This window comes from Tympanuchus pallidicinctus, unplaced genomic scaffold (assembly GCF_026119805.1).
Source record: "Tympanuchus pallidicinctus isolate F22 unplaced genomic scaffold, pur_lepc_1.0 scaffold2, whole genome shotgun sequence".
In the NCBI taxonomy this organism is placed as follows: domain Eukaryota; kingdom Metazoa; phylum Chordata; class Aves; order Galliformes; family Phasianidae; genus Tympanuchus; species Tympanuchus pallidicinctus.
The window spans coordinates 49,516,432-49,533,024 of NW_026294721.1; the positions used below are offsets into that span (position 1 = coordinate 49,516,432).

The window sequence follows — 16,593 nt, forward strand, 5'->3', positions numbered from 1 at the left end:
TTCAAGAAAGACAACAGCTATGTTTATCTCATTCACAGCCCCCAGTAATGCTTTCATCACAGTGTGTCCTTCATTGTTTTTTTCATTTGTATACATGTATATAAAACATTTACATAGATATATATATATATATATATATTTCTATGCAAACACACGTATTAAACTCTCTCTGTAATGTGTAATTAATCTTCTAAAGCTTTAGGGAGTTTGGCTCTGCATATTGGTGAAGATCTGATGTTTCTTACAAAATCGGGCCACAGAGCTATGTGTTTCCTCACCATTCTGAGCTCCCTAACCTACTTTGCTCTACTCTCCTTTACTATGTTCTGAACTTTCTGTACAAGTCTGTCTCTGTTCCAGCTGTGCTTGGTATTTGTGAGTAATGCAATTTCTCCTTTGCTCTACTTGCAAATTCTTTGATTGGGATTCTTAAATTCATTTATATGGAGATCTGTCATGACAGAGCAGTAAGATTTCCTTTATTCCTGGCGTCCCCCAGTATTGGAAATAAGCTCCCTAAATACTGATGTCTGTCCTTTTAAAAATATTTTCCTTTCTGGATGGTTGCATCTTGTAAACCTCAATTAACTTGCACACTCACTCTCACTCCCTCTCATTCTCTCACATATGTATTTTATCACTAATCTTGTCCTACAGCTCCCTGCAGCACACTAAGGCAGTATGTTCATGAATGCTGATGAGAATGCTTTGAGTCAACCTGTAAACTTAGGGGGTCAAGGAGGAGTGAAGCAGCACAATTGTTGTTCTCAGCTGAACAAGGGCATCTCAAGAAGGCAAGCACATCCGGAAATGATAGCGGAGTGGTGTGATCTCCTTCGTTCACCATGCTGGGTAGTCTCATCCTTTCACCTGCATGCACTAAGAGCCTATGATATTCATCAGACCGGCTCCAGTCTCAGGGCTTATCTACATCAGTGGCATCAGTGGTTTTAAAAGTGCACTCTTCTGTCAGTATAGCTGCATCTGCACAATAAATTTTGCTAGCTTAAGCCATGACTTGTAGTAAATTCAACTACGCTGGAAAAACTTTTCAGTACAGACTGGATCTCTCAGTTCTGTGTGTTTTGAAAAAATGTTCCTTAGCTGTACAAATACAGAGATGAGACTTCAGTGCTATCGGGTTCAATACAGGTGCTGGATTGTTTCTCCTTCTGATTCTTGCACTTCTTCAGTCCTTGACTACCTCCCAGAAACAGAGAAGAAGGATTACCATTTTTTAAAAAGTTTAAGTGCTTCTGAATGTAGCTAATGCAGGTGCAGGAACTTCTTGGACTTCATACTGAGCTGTAGGGTCCTCCTATTAGGATGGATAGGAGCCTCTCTGTTCCACTGTGTAGATCAAGAAATCTTCCAAATCCTCATTGAATGCATCTTCCTCTTCTTCACAAAAGCATCTTGAGTATCAAGATAATTCAGAAACAATTGGTGATTGGAACAGCCTGTACTGGAGAGGAATTTGTGTTCTTACCTATAGATTTCAGAAAATCTCAAATAGTTTTTATTAGGTATGAGACTATGCAAATAATGGAAAATAATACGTTAGTGATATTTCCACTCTGTATGTTCCATAATAAAATGGAAATAGTTAAATTTTCATCCTGTTCCAAATATCTGCTCATCTGTCCAGCAGACCATATGCACTTATGTGAGGTATCTTTACTGTCACTGTGGGAAAGATTTTGGTCTTTTTTCTGCTTTTGCTTTCCCTGTCCTGTTAAGTGAGCTGAACCCTGCAGTGTTCTTGGCTTTGAGTCTTTGCACCTGAATGTGTTTAGTAAGAAATGCAGTTAAGTGTAAAGTTTTAGTTCTGGTGTTACTGAACTGTGGAATTTCTATACAGAACTTGTATTAGATCATAAGGGATTTCATTTATAATTATCAGATATTTTCATTACTCGATTATAGTTGTTTGTCCATTTTCAATTTCCATTTGTTGTCTTAAGAGACTTCCTTTTTTTTGTTTGTTTTTTTTACTTCATGAGGTAGAAGTTGTCCATCCTTTCAGATCTGTTACTGAATTGAATTGTTACTGTCTGTAGGCAGTGTTTGCACTGAGAAATTCAACATATCATCTGAAGTGGGAATAAGGATTTAAAGAAGCAGTGTCCCTGCCCTGTGAAAGCATAATGTGAAGTTGCTCTGTACTTAGTATAGAAGCTGTTGCTTCTTTTACAAATCTAAGAACTTCTGGCAGTGAAGTATTTTTTATAGATTGAGATTGGTTGCTGTCAGATCCAAGTGCACTGCACCAGCCGCTGTTGCCGGGCTCTGCTAGCAGCAGCTCTGCTGCATCCCTCCCCATCACAGGAATTGTGCTGTGTGTGGCAGCACAGCTGGGGCTGTACCTACAGATGACAAACACAGGTGGAGGAGGAACGCGGTAGGACATGGTTCTTCATGGGATTTCCCTAGCTTTGCAAATGATGCTGTATGTTATTAAAGGTTAATCATTTGTTCTTTGAAGGCAGTTACCAGAGAGGGTCTTGGTTGGCAGTCAGCTAGGGCTGTGCCGGTGCAGGCTCTGTGGAAGCATTCAAAGAGAAGTGTTGTTCTTTGACTAAGTATGGTTGCAAATGTTATGTCTCAAAGAGTTAAACAAAGAGCATATTTTAAAAATAGTATTCCTTTGTTTGCATTAATCATTGAATCATAGAATGGTAGTTTGGAAGGGACTTTAAATACCATCGAGCTCCAGCCTTTCTTGGCATTGCCAACCACCAGCTCAGGCTGCCCAGGGCCTCACTCAACCTGGACTTGAATGCCTCCAGAGATGGGGTATATATAGTTTCTTTGGGCAGCCCGCACCAGAGCCTCACCACCCAGTAAGCAAAGAATTTCTGCTGAACATCTGACCTAAATTTCCTCTCCTTTAGCTTAAAGCCATTACCTGCTGTCCTATCACTATTAGACCACGTAAAAAGTTGATGCCCTCTCCTGTTTATATGTTCCCATCAAGTACTGGAAGGCCACAACGAGGTCTCCCCAGAGCCTTCTCTTCTCCAAGCTAAATAAGCCCAGTTCCCTCAACCTTTCTTCATCGGAGAGCTGCTCCAGCCTTCTGATCACCTTAGTGAGCCTCCTCTGGACCTGCTGCAACAGCTCCGCGTCCTTCCTGTACTGGGGACCCCAGATCTGAACACAGTACTCCAGATGGGGGCCTCACAAGGGCTGAGTAAAGAGGGATGATCCCCTCCCTCTTCCTACTGGCCACTCCAAATAAATTAGTCAAAGTATTTTTTCTGTTGAAACTGAAGGCAAGCCCTAGGACTAGATGTCAAATAAGGGCAATGAGAAGAGAATTTTTTTTTGTATGACCTTTAAGGTAAGGCTAAAAATCTGTTGCTATAAAAGGGAGTTAGAAGAGGGATTACAGAAGAAAGTGATCCAACAGAGCAGATATCCTCCACCCTTTACTACACGTTGGTGTAGGATAGTGCCAGAGGAGACAGAGGGTGTGGGGAAAATGCTGCAGCTTGTGCAGACAGGAAAATGAGAACCTAGAGAGAATTGAGGGAGACATGACTGCTAATATAGACAGGTATATGCAGAGTAGAGACTGCTAATGTAAACTTAAGATAAACAGTGCTTTGCTACATTTCATGCTACCTGGGCATCAGGTAATGGAATTTCACGCTTCTATATTAGAAGTAGTGAATAAATGTTGTAACAGTAGGAGAAACACCATCAATACTGTACACTATGGAGACTTTTTTCATCATTTTTAGGATGACTGTTTGCATTGGTCTGCTTTTTATTTGTTGCTGCTTTGGAAAGGAAAGTCAGAGGAGCAGGGATAATTTTGAACAAGCCAGAGCTGTTCAGAATTAAATAAAAAAACACATATACTATAAAAAAAAAAAATAAAAATCAGTATGTCTGTTGCATCTTTCTAGTCAGTCTGAAATGGAAATGGTTTTAAGTTGAGGGAGCGAAGATTTAGGTTGGATGTCAGGGGGAAGTATTTTACAGAGAGAATGGTGAGGTGCTGGAACAGGCTGCCCAGAGAGGTTGTGGATGCCCTGTCCCTAGAGGTGTTGAAGGCCAGGTTGGATGGGGCCCTGAGCAGCCTGGTCTAGTATTAAATGGAGAGGTTGGTGGCCCTGCCTGTGGCGGGAGGGTTGGAGATTCATGATCCTTGAGGTTCCTTCCAACCCTGGTCATTCTGTGATTCTATATTGTGGTGACTTGTTAGTAAGTCTCCAAGTTCCCAGACAGAGACAGTATTGTAATTAAAATGGGACCACATCTGAAAATCCAGTTACCCATCTGATCGCTAAAAAAAAGAAAAATCTTCCTCTGAATGTTTTCTGTTTATGTGGGATAAAAACTTTTGTTATGAGGAGCTGTACTTGGAAACCAAGGCTGGTGCTGCCTGGTGCCCCATCTGAATCAAATTGAGCGCCTGCCCTTCTGCCTTCTTTCTTCTCTCTCCTGCTCATCACCAGTAACATCCTCTCTTGCAAGGTCCTCAGGTCCTCCTCACACTTACTCGCACCTTCAGAAGGCTGTTTTCAGATGAGATCTGTGAGTGTGCCCAGCTACTGTGTGTCGTGTGGTTCATTTCCCTTGTAGTGACTGGAGAGAGGTATTATTTTTAAAACCTCACGTCCATCAAATTGTTTGAAATTAACTCTGTTATGAGATGGAGGAGTTGAATGATGGACAGCTTGTTCAGAAAAAGCTTGACATACAGATAGCTCTGTTCTGCGAGCAGGAATGAAAGAAAACATTGCACCGTGTTCTCTGCGTGGGGACTCAGGGACTGTTGCACCCTTGCTGATGCTCAGGGTTTGTTACATGGTGGGTTACATGTGGGCTTGTTATGTGTGGGTTCTCCATCTGACTTGTTTCAAAAAATCCCTAGATTTCTTTGGTTTTGTCTAAGAACAAAAGGGAGAGTTCAGAGCAGGTGCAAAAGTAAACTTGGGAGATACTGATCAGGAAGGAATTAAACCTGCATAAATCAGGAGACCATGTAGATGGGTCGGGTGAGGAGAGAGGGGAAAAAATAGTGTCTCAAATGAGGATTGGGAAGGAGATAGTGGTATAGGCATGAATTTCAGGTTTAAAGGAGTGGATGAAAGTATTTAAGCCATTTTAATTGTTGCTGAATAATGAATTATGCAGACTTTGGGAGTTTATTACTTAGCTCTGAAGTAATCAGGCATGATGCTCTGCTCTTCTGAGGTTTTGTTTGTTGTTTTCCCCTGCTCAGTTTTTCCTTTTAGAGTTTCCTCTTTTTCTAGGCTTTCTAGATTCCTGCAAACCATTTTTCCTGAAGAGGAACAGAAATTGCTGGTGATAGCCAATTCTGAATTCCTCCAGTGGGGAAGTGATCCAATCCATGTTTGTGAACTACAAGGGCTTTGTGTGAGTAGGGTCAGCACGTGGCTGCTTTCAGTTCTCCCTTCTGGAGGCTCTCAGCCCTGCTGTGGGAGCTTCCAGAAATTGCAAGGAGCTGCTGCTCCATTGCAGCCACAACTGCATGGTCCTCGTGCCGGCATAGGAAGATGGCGTCTGAAGGGGTACTGCCCTCATTTTCCTCTGAGGAAAATGGCACCTGGAGTAGTATTTCTTGTGAGAAATAATGCCTATGTTCCCTTGGTATGAGGGGTAACATGGGGTATTCATTTGCTTATTTTATTTTCCCTCGGGGGTTTTGGCCTTAACTACTGGCCACAGAACTTCCACAAACATCAGCCTCCATGACTGACCAGCACCCTGTATCTTTTTTGCAGATTTTCTCAACTCTCATTGCAACAGACTTTCTGGTGAATGTAGAGTGCGTTTATTTGTTTTTCATTCTGTGTCTGACGAAACTGAGATTTTTAGATCGTCTCTGGAAAGTAACTTTTATTAATATTACATCCCTTAGTGTTGCAGATATATGAGTGCTTGGCTTCCCTGACTAATGCAGAAAAATGCATGCAGAATATGCAGTGTTTTTTACTGATCATCCTTTTTCGTCCTCCCTCCCCCTTATTTGTGTTTTTTGTTTTTTGTTTTTGGTTTTGGTTTTTTTTTGTGGTGTTTTTTTTTTTTTTCTGTTCTATATGTAATCAATTTTTAAAACATAGAGTTGGCTCATGAATTAGGGAGGCTTTTTCTGATTTCAGACTGTGAGTTGCTGACTGGCAGCCCTTCTGTTCCCAGCTCCCCTGGCTTTGGGTGCATCCTCTCCAGTCTCTGTGCTGGAAGATAGACTTTTAATATTAAGAAGTGAGTTTCTAGATATGATGACCTGAAATATCCATGTATTAAGAGTCATCAGTTTGACTAATGGCACACCATGGCTACAGATCATCCTAAGCACCTCTTCAAAGTGTCATTTTTCCAGCTCAGTTGATTTCTGACATATCTCACTTTATCAGCCATTGAAGTGGAAATTTCATCACTCTTTTATGCCTTTTGAGTTTTTCCTAGTATTTGTTTGTAATAGGTTTTATGGGTGATTAGTTGTGTGAATTGTGAGTATTTTTCTGGACAGGAGACTTTCTTAATTTGCTTGATATTTGTACACTTGTTAATCTTCACACAATACATTTCCTGCTGAATTTGCTTTGTTCTTTTTGCTGTTAAAAGGCATGCAAGTATTATAACTAGTGCAAATTGTGATTACCATAATATTTACATTAACAAACAATTGCTGTTACCAGGAAATCCTGGTTAAATTAAAAGAATACAGTAGAACTACTCAGGCATTACTTGTAGCATTTTTCAGAGCTGACAATGGAAGCTGTCCTGACACCAATCTGTGCAACCTCTAATTTTGAGCAGAATTCTGAGCCTGCTTCCCGCTCAAGTGCTGCAATGCTTTTTCTGTCGTGTCGTTGCAGTACTGTATTGTGAGAGGAAATCTGTTCCTGACTGAAGCGAGCAGAGTTCAGGCTCGTGTTAACCGAATGCGGAAGGATCAACGATCCCTAATTCATAATCATAGTAATTGGTAATAAAAATAATAGTAATTCGGTAATAGTGCAGGCTTCTGAGCGCAGCCATGAGTGCTGTCATTCTTAGGTATGCCTCAATTGTTAGCTGTGGGTCTTTGGAGGGAAGACAGCGCTGAACGCTTCAATCCGTTCCCCAGCCCTGCTCCTGCTGCCCTGCCACTCACAGCAGTGCTTCCTGCCTGCGAGACCAGCAGAGAGGGCCTGGCTGCATTGTAACTGCATCTTGTGCCCACTGCTGCTCTTCTCTAACAAGGAAATTACATGATTCATCCTCTTTCCTTTTTTTTAATGTTCTCTTCTGACACTGTATGTATTAAAGTATTACCCTCCTTTTCTCAGAACCAACTCAATTTTTGCTTTGTGCATTTTGAGTTGTCTAAAATGGCTCTACGCACTGAAAGGGAGTATAATACATGCTGTAGCAGATCGATAAATCAACACCAGCAATAGCACATTTTCTATATGACTATCTCTTCCTTGTTTTGGTAAGAAGCATCTTGTTTTCTTACCTTTTTATTATTTTGTGTCTGTGTAGCTTTTGGGGTATAAAAGGGCATAAAACACTGAGTTTTATTTAAGCTCCTCAATCCATTTCCTCAGCATTCTAACCAGCTCCTGTGCTGGAAAAAGATTCCCAGCCACTTGGGTGGGGAGAGGTGCATGTGTTGGGAGAACTGCCATCCTGTTTCCAAACTGTAACAACCCTTTGGGGAGCTTGGCATTGAAGCTACAGAATTAAATGCAATAATTTCCCATAACTGCTTTAAAAAGCCTGCAGGCATGCTGAAGTTCTGGCTGGATGTTTTAGATGATGTTTCATAACATGACTTTAAATCCCCATTTACATCTTGACAATGAAAATATGTAGTAAATTTTATGCTTACTGTATTTTTCCTATATAGCTGTGCAGGGCTTCAAAGTCGAGGTGCTTGTTTGTGGGTTGTTTTTTTGTTTTGTTTTGTTTTTTTGGTAAAAAGTTATGCAGTTGTTTCTTTTAACTTTGGTGGCTTAATTTTGCATTTCAGTGACAAAGGGAAACTGAAAGCTATCTTGGAGAATTCTAAATAAAATGCTTTTGCATCAGCCAGCTTTGTCTGTACCTGAGACTTCTGTTTGGTCACTGAAGCTCCCACCGCAGGTTCAGCATGTGTGGCTTTGCACACCCAAGCTGTCTGCACTGCTTGAAGTGAAAGAGAGAGCAATCACCTCAGAACTTAATTGTGTTAGTTACCATACCTGAGTTAGAAGTTGAGGATTGTCTGTAAATATTCACCGAAGGGAAGGAATTCTGTGGTCCCAGTGACCTACTCACACGTAAGACATGCCTCTTTGGTTGTTCTGGTTTCCTTCTAAATTAATTCTAGAAGAAATAATTACTAATTGAAAAACAGGCACCTGAAATTTCAGATTTGGAATGGCTTTTATAATTTGGCAGCTGCCTGGGACTGCAGCAGAGGCAATGCATGCGGGGTGGGGTTCAGTAAAAGAGAGCTGACTTGCAGGTCTGGTCATTGACATGATCACTCATGGACCCCAACCAGAGCCAAAACCTTTGTCTAATCCCTACAAAGTCGCAGAGGGTCCAACAGATGGTGACACACATGAGCACCCCTGGTGTCTTGTGCACAGAAAAGCATCAACCACTTGGAACAGTTGATCAGTTTACTTTCAGTCGTCTTCAGTGGAAGTTGTGATGCAACACATGAGAGTACTTAGCATGGCTGTTTTAACATCCACATGAGAGTGAGCGAGTTAACTGTTAGCTTGATAAATACAGCTTTATGAAAATTCCTATTTTGTGCATCATAAATATTCACATATGGGCAAAAATTACTTGTGGGCAAAGGCAAGTGCTTTTGTGACGTCACAAATTTAATTTTATTTGGTTTAAAATTTTAATTTGATTTGTTTAAAAAAAAAAATCAACCAAATTTGTTTGTGTGTCAAATTAGTCATTGCATTTGTATTGTACTCATTACCAATATTTCTTCTGAGCTTCTTCTAAGACATAGAGGGAAAAGAAAGCTGGTCAGTGCATTTGGGCAACTCCCAGCAGAATGCAGCTTTTATGTTACTGAGAACAGAGGAGAAGAAAACCTGAAATGTGTTGAAATTTGTCTACCCGTTGGTTCCGTTAAATCTGGAGATTGGAGTCTGAATTTTTAATTATTATTATAACTGTAGTGATATAATAAAGAGGCTGAGCAGGTGCAGTAACTTGCAGGGTGTTTTTTCTGAATTACTTTTATCATTAATTGAAAATGTTCATCAAATTTATGGGGAAAGAAAGATGTCTTTAAAAATTGGAAGTGTGCAATAGGATTCTCAGGGGGACAAATAAGTCCTGTGCGGTGCTGAGACTGCTGCAGCACCTTGTGCTGTGCTGGGTTGCTTCACTGAAGGGTTAAAGCTCAAATCTTGTAAAGCTATCTGTACATATCCCTGTGTTTGACTGCCAGTGGAATAAATAATTGTTAATGCTGATATATTTCTGTGTTCTGCAAATACATTTGTGTTCCCTCTTTCTGTTCACGTTTTGCTCGTGGTGCGGGACATTTATTTGCAGACAGATCTTTAAGATAGTTTTATTCTGGCTCCTTACTTCTGATATTTATATTAATTCACCAATTAAAAGGATTTAAAGGTCTGAGCCTAAGTCTGTTAAATCTTTCCTAAAACTTCAGGGAGACGCTAATAACTTCTGAGAAGCTAAAGGCAGCTGAAGGTAAAGAGGTGTTTTGTACAATGCTGGGTTTGAAAAGATCAAGCTCTTAAATATGTTTTGGTTCGGTTGGTTTTTTTCAAAATGCCCACAAAAAAATGTACTAGCCCTCATTGTTTATCATGGCAGTGTAATCACTGTCAGTATCTCAATAATCTAATGCTGTTAAACAGCTTGTATTTTTTATAACCTTTGCGTTCTTTGCCTAGAGAGGCAATAGATAACTCAGAAAACTGCCTTTTGATGTTTTATTGAATTCATTGACTTCTGTCTGAAGCAGATCAGTAGTTCTCCTCATGCTACAGCATAGATTAAATCTTTAAGGATTTTAGCTTGCTATACTAACAAAGTATCCTGCAAAGAGTGTTTTTTTTTGTTGTTGTTGTTTTTTTTTTACTATCAGGAAGGAGCCACGTAATCCCAGGAAGTAGAAAAAATCAAAATTATTTAAATTTTGATGATTAGCGCATGTCAGTTTTCCCGTCGCACAATTTAGAGACATTAGAAATTAGTGTCCCTTTGTAGTTCTGAAATGCATAGATGAAGGGGGAGATGGGCTTCCACGTGCAATCTTTATGCTCCAGGAGAATACCTGCATGTACCTGTTAATCGTGATTTTTAAAAGCATTACATTTTAGCAATAAAGCATCAAGTTCACAAAGTACTTAGAAAATTATTTTCATGTGGAAAGAACTTGCATTCATTAGTCAATCAAATATTTTAAAGTCTGTGTGTTTTATATCAAATAAAAAGATATGCTACATGGACATGCAGACATCTAAATAGTCATAAAGTGAATAAATTATTATTCTATCTCAATTTTATTGCCCACGTACAGATATTTCAATTTCTTTTATGACTCGAGTGTGTGAAAGTGTAATTAATATAAAAAAGAATTTGCTCAAATTGAAGATTTTGCAGCTTTGTCTTCTAGTATAAAATGAAATTCAGGCAGGTCAAGAAACGTGAGAGCTTTTCAGAAAATCTCAAAACAAATAGGATGATAAAAGACTTGCCAGTCAATAACTTGAATTACAGTTTGGTGTTAAATTACATACTCACTAGAAATCGTTTCATGGGTGACAACTAATTAGTTTGTTGTTAAATGCTTAAAAACGTAGCAGGTTAAGAGTTCTAAAGCAGCCTTGTTTTTGCTTAGCAGGCTGCCAATAGAATTGGATGTTACTTTGTGATATGTGCTGCAAAATGTTATCTGAATTAGAGAGAACGGCCTCATTTCTGGAGGGAACAGACTCAAGTTGCACCAGGGCAGATTCAGGTTAGACGTGAGGAAAAGTTACTTTTCTGAAAGAGTGACCAGGCGCTGGGATGGGCTGCCCAGAGAAGTGGTGGTGTCACTGTCCTGGGACGTTTTCAAGAGATGTTTAGATGTTGTACTGAGGGACAGGGTTTAGAAGGGATAGTAGGTGGACGATTGGACTACATGATCTCCAGCCTTGGTGATTCTGTGGCTCTATAAATTCTGCACTTGACTAGACTGATAATGCTCCACAAAATAATCACTTGTGGTAATTAAATTTGTTAAATTGCGAGAAGCACCAAGGAAAATGTTCTTGAAGCAGAGCAGAGAGTCCCAACATATAAGATGTTGAACAAGGAATACCAAAGCCTAGTTAGTTGGACAGTCAAATATCTGAATTATATTCTTGATTTTAATCTAGCTCTTGTCTTTAAAAATGACATCAGAATTTCCAAACTTTGGAAATTTTTCTTTCTCTGGAGAGTGTCATTTTTCTTACTGTGTCAGAAGTGAAGGTATTTCTGTTAACTGTGTTGGGCCCATGAGATGAAACAGGGAAACCTTGTTTTGAAAACTACTGGAATGAACCATTAAAGAAAAATGAATAGAAATAAGTTTCTTACTGTAACATTTCTCAACAACATGATGGAAGGAAAAATTACTCCTGAATGTCATTCCCAAATGAAATATTTCCTTGCTTCTCAGCAGTAGCTTTATCAAACATACTACCCGAGAGAAGCCTTCTTATGTATGGCCTATGATGTTTCCGTAGCTTGCTGTGAAATTATGTGTATGCTCCTGGTGAGAACAATTTTATAAGAATAGAATTGACAGTAAGCATTGTAGTATCTGTATCTCAGAAATAGACATTAAAATGTAAGTTTCTGACAAGCAAGTGGAAAAAGAATATGTCTTTCTCATTAGACACACACCTTTCTCAGGAAAAGCCAAGCTGATGTATTTGCAAATAGACTTCAAGTGAGTAACACGTTCCTTAAGCTGAAAAGCTGAGAGGGGTTTTCTCCCTTCGTTTTCAGTCTGGGTTTAGTATTCTAATCTGCTGTATAAATACAAGGTTGTTGTGACTGGCATTGTCGTTAACAGGAATTAGCTGTTTTCTCCTCGGGATAGCTTGTACCTGGAACTATCAGAAACTGTCAGAAGTCTTGCAAACATGACGGGTCTGCATTTTGCCCCTAGTTGATCAGACCTTTCTCTGATCTCACACTAGGTAGTTAGAAAAGTAATCACAGCAATTAGAGAACGTTGTAACACATCGTCTGTTCTCTCTCTAATTCTGTTTTAGGTAGATGTGAGCTGAATGTAGATAAGAATTCCAAACAGGCCAGGCTGATGCGCACACAGAAGGAATGAAGTATGGATGTGAAAGAACGTCGGCCTTATTGCTCCCTGACAAAGAGCAGGCGGGACAAGGAGCGGCGCTACACAAATTCTTCTGCAGAAAATGAGGAGTGCAGAGTGCCTACACAGAAGTCCTACAGCTCCAGTGAAACCCTGAAGGCTTTTGATCATGATTCCTCTAGGTTGCTGTATGGAAACCGGGTAAAAGACTTGGTCCACAGAGAAGCAGATGAATATACCAGACAAGGTAGGCAAGAGGTTTTTATACAACCGGGGTGTATAATTCATTAGTACTGAGTAACGAGGCTTTCCTGCTGTGGGAAGAGGATGCCATTATACCCCTTTTAACAATTTTAGTAATACTCTGCACAAACAGTACACTTCATTTGTGTCTTCCTAAATATTTTAGAAAGATGGGAGAGCATTGTGTACCGTCTTTGAAATAAATAATACATGCTAAACAGGAAACCTATGTAAACATCCTGTGTTGGGCAGTGACTCAGTGACAACTTTGTGACATTGAGTGTGAAGTATTCAGGCCTTACAGTTTAAAAACCAGACCCCCGGCAAAAAAAAATAAAAAATCATCTGATTAATGGGTTGTCCAAAATCTTGCCACTCCAGTGTCCCTAAAATTTAAGTAGCTTCAGAATTAATCACAAGAAATGAATGCGACTGCTCAAAGAATATGAGGCCCCATAAACTGGATTGCTGAAAAATCTAGTATGCATGCTTAGGCATATACAAATAATTTAATAGCTCGGTGCTTTTAGTTCACAAGGGCAGTAACAGAGCATTGTAGAGTGAGTAAATTAGTAAGGTAAATCAGTTTGAAAGTGGAGAGTTTTTTTTGTGTTGTTTTTTGTTTACTTTCAGTGGATAACTGTGACACCTAATCAGATGCTAACTGCTGTTTCTGTTAAATTTTTGAGTCCAGGATAGGAGAGATGTGAGAGATGTAAATATCCATGGAGTTATCCAGAACCCAGCTGGATGGGGCCCTGGGCAGTTTGCTGTAGCTGACCCCACCTGAAGGAAGGGACTAACTGCTCTTAAGAGATCCATTCTGATTCGGTCAGGTTGCACTCATTAGGGTAAACTCTCGTTAGGGTCAAGAACTCAGTGCATTACATTGGATTCAAAACTGTAACATCTAGAAGTGGCATTTCTACACTTCCACAACCAAAGTACTTAATGTAAGGTTAAAAAAAAAAAAAAAAAGTTGGGATGTGTGCAATATTACAGCCTAGCTATCTAAAAGAATAAATGTAGGCCAGAAGATGTGTAAAATGAACCCTCAGTCTTCTATATAAAGAATCCTTTCTTCTGTGGAAGCGGGAGTAGATTCAGAGTAGATATAGAAAGCTTTCTCCTTGTGAGAAAGTCTTCAGCTTTGGTTTTAGAATTGTTTAAAAATATTTTCCTCATTGGTAGTTTATCTTTGTTCCAAGTAGAATAACTTTACATTAGCATTAGAGCAATGCAGATGGTGTTGACTTTTTTCACCACAAATGTCTACAAAGGAAATAAAAATATTTCTTTTCGACTCATGTAACTGAGGATGGCTGCTACTGTGGTCTGTCTGCTTTCTGCTGTGTATTTTTGGTCTCTGTGATATGTTGAAACTTCAGGTCATTGCTACTTTCAAGCTAAAGTCATTAGTCACCTTGATCCTGTTACTTTACTAAGGAAAAACCAAGAGGAATGGAGTTTTCCAGGGCTCGTACTATAGACACTTTCACTGTACTAGTGACAAAATTATATCAAAATAGACACTGTTTATTTAATATTGCCTAATTAAGAATTCACAAACCATTCCCTGAATAGAGTACTGTTCTCTTTAAATAGAAATAATGAAATGGAAGAAATGAAACAATCTGGCACAACATGTATGATGAAGCACTGGGGCTTGCGGGTTTTTTTCCTCTCCTTTTTCTTCAGAAAAGTACATAGTACATAGCTAATACTTATTGCCCAATATGCAATAAGTTACACATCTGTTAGTCTGAGATGTGTAGAGTCATCATCATCTTTCAGTGCTCTCAACGCTGTCATCTGTGTCTGTTTGATTTTTCTAATTGTCTGTTCAATTCCCCTTGTGTGGCTTATTGGCTTCCTCTAATGCTTGCTGTTTTAGTACCTTTGCGGACTACCTGCAAGTTTGAGAGGGTCAAATTAATAAGGGCTTATTTTTTGTAGTTTTAGGTGCTCTGTTCTTTTGATTCATCTTTGACTGAGAGACCTTACTGCTTCTGGCATCAGAAGCATTTGGTGGAAAATGTGCTCAAGATCATTCTAAAGGTTTTTTAATAATATATTAAGGAAGCTTCCCTATATATATATAATATATATATATATATTTTTTTGCTTCTGTCTAGAAATAAAGTGCAGATATGTAGCTGCTTTGACAGTCTAATTACATGCTACCCTGTGAAAACAACAGGAAATAAATCTGCAAGCAAAAATAAGGCAACTGTTAATAAATGCCTTTAATTGGAAACTAACATTTTTATTAATTGATGGTGACTGCTTCATTTCTTTTGCTCAGCCTGTGTAAAATAGTACCAAATTTCCAGTGTCCACTGGAAATCTACTGGAGCAATTACTTGAAATTCTTGAGTCTTCCAAATCTGACACAACTAAAAAAATATCACTGTTATTACTGCCAATATGTGGGAGTAAACCCTTCAGAGCTTTTTGTTTATGTGTCAGAAGTTTACCACCACCTCTTCCTTATTTGTTTCAGTATGTGTCTTTGTGCTTCCTGCTGCCCATAGTTGAACTCAGAAGGGGATATTGCTGTAGGAGATAGATGTGCCTGGTTTAGCAGTATTTTTGTCCCAGGAAATCTTACGGAGGGGAAGTTTCCCTGTTATCACTGAATTTTTGTTGTTTGAGATTAACTGCATAAATTGTGGGTAACAGCTTAAAAGGATGCTTCTCGTTTTATTTCATAGAACAGTATTTAAAATAATTTAATGTTAAAATATTGTAGTATTTATTATAGGGCTAGGGTAATCTTGTTACTTTGGAACCCAGCTGACAAGATTCTAAGAAGCGATGTGTGATTCTGGGAAGCGACTTGGTCAAGGCAGTGTGCTTTCAGTTAACTGAAAAGGCAAAGTGGATCATCTCTTGTGGTCTCTTCCCTTCCTCTTTCTCAAACACCTTTATATGTTGCAAGACCAGTTTAATCTTTAACTCTTCAGTTCTATCTAGTTTACTGTTTTTAGAATTTCTAATTTAGCTGTTCATTTTTGCTTTGTTGTTAATCTCCACATAAGTTTCAAAAAATTGGTAAATGTGAGTAATTAAACTCGGCACCCAACCATGTAAATGAACTCGAGCCTTTTTCATTAAAACTACTTTTAAACTTGATTTTACATTGCATACTTGAGAAGATGCCTAATCTCATCCTTGATAGTGGATAAAGCACCATGAAAGGCTGTTTGCTTTCCAGAATGTGATGATATGATTGTTTGCTGTTTGAGTTAGGGAGGAATATGATACCTATTTACTTATGCTTTGAAGTATACAACTGTAATGAGCAGTCATTTAAATGTACAACTTCTTTAATTGAATTCTGGAGCCTAAATGCTCGTACTTTGGAACATGCCCAAGCATCATGCTGAATTCAGAAATAAAGCTGAATATATAAAGTGGAATTTTGCTGTTGCTCAGAGAGGAATTCCTTTGTTTACAAAATTGCTGTGGGAAGTGATAAAATGTGCATAGGAGACTGCTATGTGAAAATATTTGGCAGAGTTGTGTGAGTATGGATGAGGAGGGAAGGACTATAGAACTACAGACGACAAACTATGTTTAAAATGATATTTGAAAAAAAAATTCGGAATTAATAATATGTTTTGAAAACAATTTGTAGTTGATCATGAATCAAAGCTGCAAGGTTCTGCAAGAACTGAAAGGCTTGTTATGTGAGTTTTAGCAAGGCAGGCAAAAACTGTATTTTGCTTATTGCCAGATATGTTTTGAAATGAGGAGAGGACTCTGCAATGTCTATTAAGTAGCCATCTTTCTGCTTCAAAGAATTATTTGTTGCAAGGCAATGTAATGATGCTGTAATGGGATCTATGTGCCAAGTCAGTGAGGTTTGGAGTGGGAGTGGGAGGCACAGCTGGCACAATACACTGAGATTTGCATGTGTCCATATTTACACACAAAATTATCTCACCACTGTTTGTGGATGCTGTGAGATGAGAAGCTGAGCTACACGCTACTTCTGCTACAAGAAGGGCTGATGAGGTGGTGCAGGTTGT

General features: G+C 39.0%; 1 protein-coding gene across 13 annotated transcripts in view; it reads left to right on the forward strand.

Annotated features, from left to right (window-relative positions):
* TENM3 (teneurin transmembrane protein 3) overlaps window positions 1-16,593 on the forward strand; it is a 696,676-nt gene that overhangs the window by 374,797 nt on the left and 305,286 nt on the right. For all 13 annotated transcript variants that reach the window (XM_052683284.1, XM_052683286.1, XM_052683287.1 and 10 more), the window contains one exon: window positions 12,261-12,563. In XM_052683284.1, coding sequence (XP_052539244.1) covers window positions 12,332-12,563 — 232 coding nt within the window. In that variant the 5' untranslated portion in view covers window positions 12,261-12,331. The remainder of the gene's footprint in view (window positions 1-12,260; window positions 12,564-16,593) is intronic.